Source organism: Rissa tridactyla, chromosome 19 (genome assembly GCF_028500815.1).
Source record: "Rissa tridactyla isolate bRisTri1 chromosome 19, bRisTri1.patW.cur.20221130, whole genome shotgun sequence".
NCBI classification, from domain to species: domain Eukaryota; kingdom Metazoa; phylum Chordata; class Aves; order Charadriiformes; family Laridae; genus Rissa; species Rissa tridactyla.
This window is the reverse complement of record NC_071484.1, coordinates 1890313-1892616: the sequence shown is the minus strand read 5'-3', so window position 1 is coordinate 1892616 and position 2304 is coordinate 1890313. Positions and strand designations below refer to the sequence as shown.

Genomic DNA, 2304 nt, shown 5'->3' with positions numbered 1-2304 from the left:
GTGAGCCATGGCTCTGCCAAGGAAAGGCACTTTTTTGGAATAGGGTAGATAGAAAGGAAACGGCACAATGGGAACCACTGACCACTTTGTGCCCCAGAGAGGGTCATTGCCTCTTTGTCCTTGGGCAGTGAGAGAACTACTTGCCGTCCACAGGATAGGCCTGGATGTAGATGAGGGACCTCCATGCAGAGGAAAAGACCTTCTGGCTTTGTTTCAACTTCCTACCTGGGGTAAGTTGGTTTCCACAGCCCCAGACCTGGATACCTACAGTCTTCGCTCTGAAACTCCTCCAGCTCAGTTAGTTTGATGTGCTGGGGCTGTTCCAACCAGTGCCCAAGAACAACAGTGAAAGCTAGTGAGACCACTTTTGAATCTAGAGCTGCCCAAAAGAGACAGCTTACAGATGCTACCGACTGCAGAAGCACGTCCCACGGTAACCACCACATCCCAAGGCAAGGTAGGGGTATCTACTCTCACTCAGAGACTTTCAGCATCAGAACTGAGTCCTGGCACTGATAAGGCCTTAGAGGGCCCTGTTCCCAAGGAAAGCTACTCTATCCTGGGGGAACATCAGGTAGCACAGAGCAGCTGTGGGAGTGTGGGAGCTGGTTGTGGCCCGGGATCTGCCCTGACGCATGGGGATGTTGGTTGCATATGGAATTGGGATTTGAGTTTGTGATTTAGTGTGGCCTGGCCAAAACTAGCTTGTGAATCACTTCAGCCCTGCTTCTCTGTGCAACAGCTGGGTGAAGCCAGGGGCTGCACCAAGTCATCATGGTGTTGCACCAAGTCATCATGGTGTTGCATGGAAGTCTTGTCACTGCTATCTGTGCCCATGGGAGCTGGCCATGCCCGTGCTTGGGGATCGTTCCTGGGGCTATTCACCCACTCCCATTCCTGCTGTCTGTCCTTCACAGCAATCTTCTGTCTGAGCCTACTCCTCCAAAAAACTCTATTCAGAGCAGGAGGGACTCTATTCCCAAACAGCTTGTATGGCCTCCTGCAGGCTTTCAGCTCCTCAGTTGATTTCAGCAGAAGGCATGATTCCCATCTGCAGGACACACTGCAAGCCTGAGGAGGCATGTGTGGGCAGAGATGCAGCAAGACAGTCCCTGTTGGCCACTGTCATTTGGCAGTTAGCAATATCTTCCTCAGGTGGTAGAAACACTGCACACAACTTCGCAGTGCAGTGTGCCCCAATCTCTCCTTCCTCGCAGAATAGGGAAGCGTGCCCATGTGCCCTTACTTCATGTAGATTTCACCAGAGCAATGGTTTTAATCCTGGGTAGATTGTGAGAGCATCTTGAGAAGGAAAGACCACACAGAAGCTCAGGCTGGGTTGCAGCAGAATTTTAATGATTTAAAAGAGGGAAATGAGGTAAACAAGTGGGGGGTCTGATGCAGGGAGCACCAGATCATCCAAGAGAATGTGCCCGGAGGCCAGGGTGGAGTTCCCAAACTGTGAACTGCCTACACTGCAAAGGCAAGGGGGCAGCAGATCCCTGCAGTGCTGGATTTGGAAAAACATGGCCCTGGGGAGCAGAAGACAACAGAAAAATGGGAAAGAAAAAAAGAGCGAGAAGCAAGCAAGTTATACATAAGCCATGTTTTCAGAGAGCTCAGGCGTGCTTTTTCCTGCTTTTCTTTGCAGGTGGGGCTATGAATGCTCAGCATCTCTGAAAGTGATGACCCAACACTCTTTCGTCAGACCAGCATAATCTTCTAGCTTCCTGGGGGTCCTTCTGTGTGAAGTCACCAATGGCTTTAGCAGGGGGGGCACCTCCTGCCACAGTAGCGACTGGAAATGCCAGAGAGGTCACAGCAGGCAGAGTTGATGGGCACTCCCTGACAGCTGAGGATGCTGCCAACGGCAGCAGAGGTGGAGGATCCCACAACAGTGTTCTGCGGGAAGGAGCTGAGGATGGGGCCGGGCAGGGTCACCACCACGGGGGAGGGCTCGATGATGACGCAGGAGTTCTGGCACTGCCTGACACAGGGCTCATTGCAGCTGTTGGCCAGCGGGGTGGGGCCACAGGGCTGGCAGGGCAGGCAGGGCTGGCACCGGTTGTAGCAGGACATCTTGCGGGGCCGGAGGGCACCTGGAGGAAAGGGCAGGGAGGAGCATGGGAGCGCGCGAGGAGCAGCCTGTCCACCAGCCACCAGGGAGCCAAGGCCTGAACTGGGCGAGGAGCTGGAGGCTGTGCAGGGAGGCCCATGCGCCTCTTTGCCGGTCCCCGTGGGCACTATGCAAAGAGAGCCAGGCCCAGGAAAGCTCTTTCCTAGCCAAGAGCCCAAGAGTCCCCT

At 54.3% G+C, this 2304-nt stretch overlaps 1 protein-coding gene across 1 annotated transcript; it reads right to left on the bottom strand.

Annotated features, from left to right (window-relative positions):
- Nucleotides 1-1764: 1764 nt before the first annotated feature.
- On the bottom strand, nt 1765-2079 carry LOC128919106 (feather keratin Cos2-3-like). The gene has a single exon (XM_054224089.1). The coding sequence runs from the start codon at nt 2077-2079 to the stop codon at nt 1765-1767; it is 315 nt and encodes a 104-aa protein (XP_054080064.1).
- Nucleotides 2080-2304: the final 225 nt, after the last annotated feature.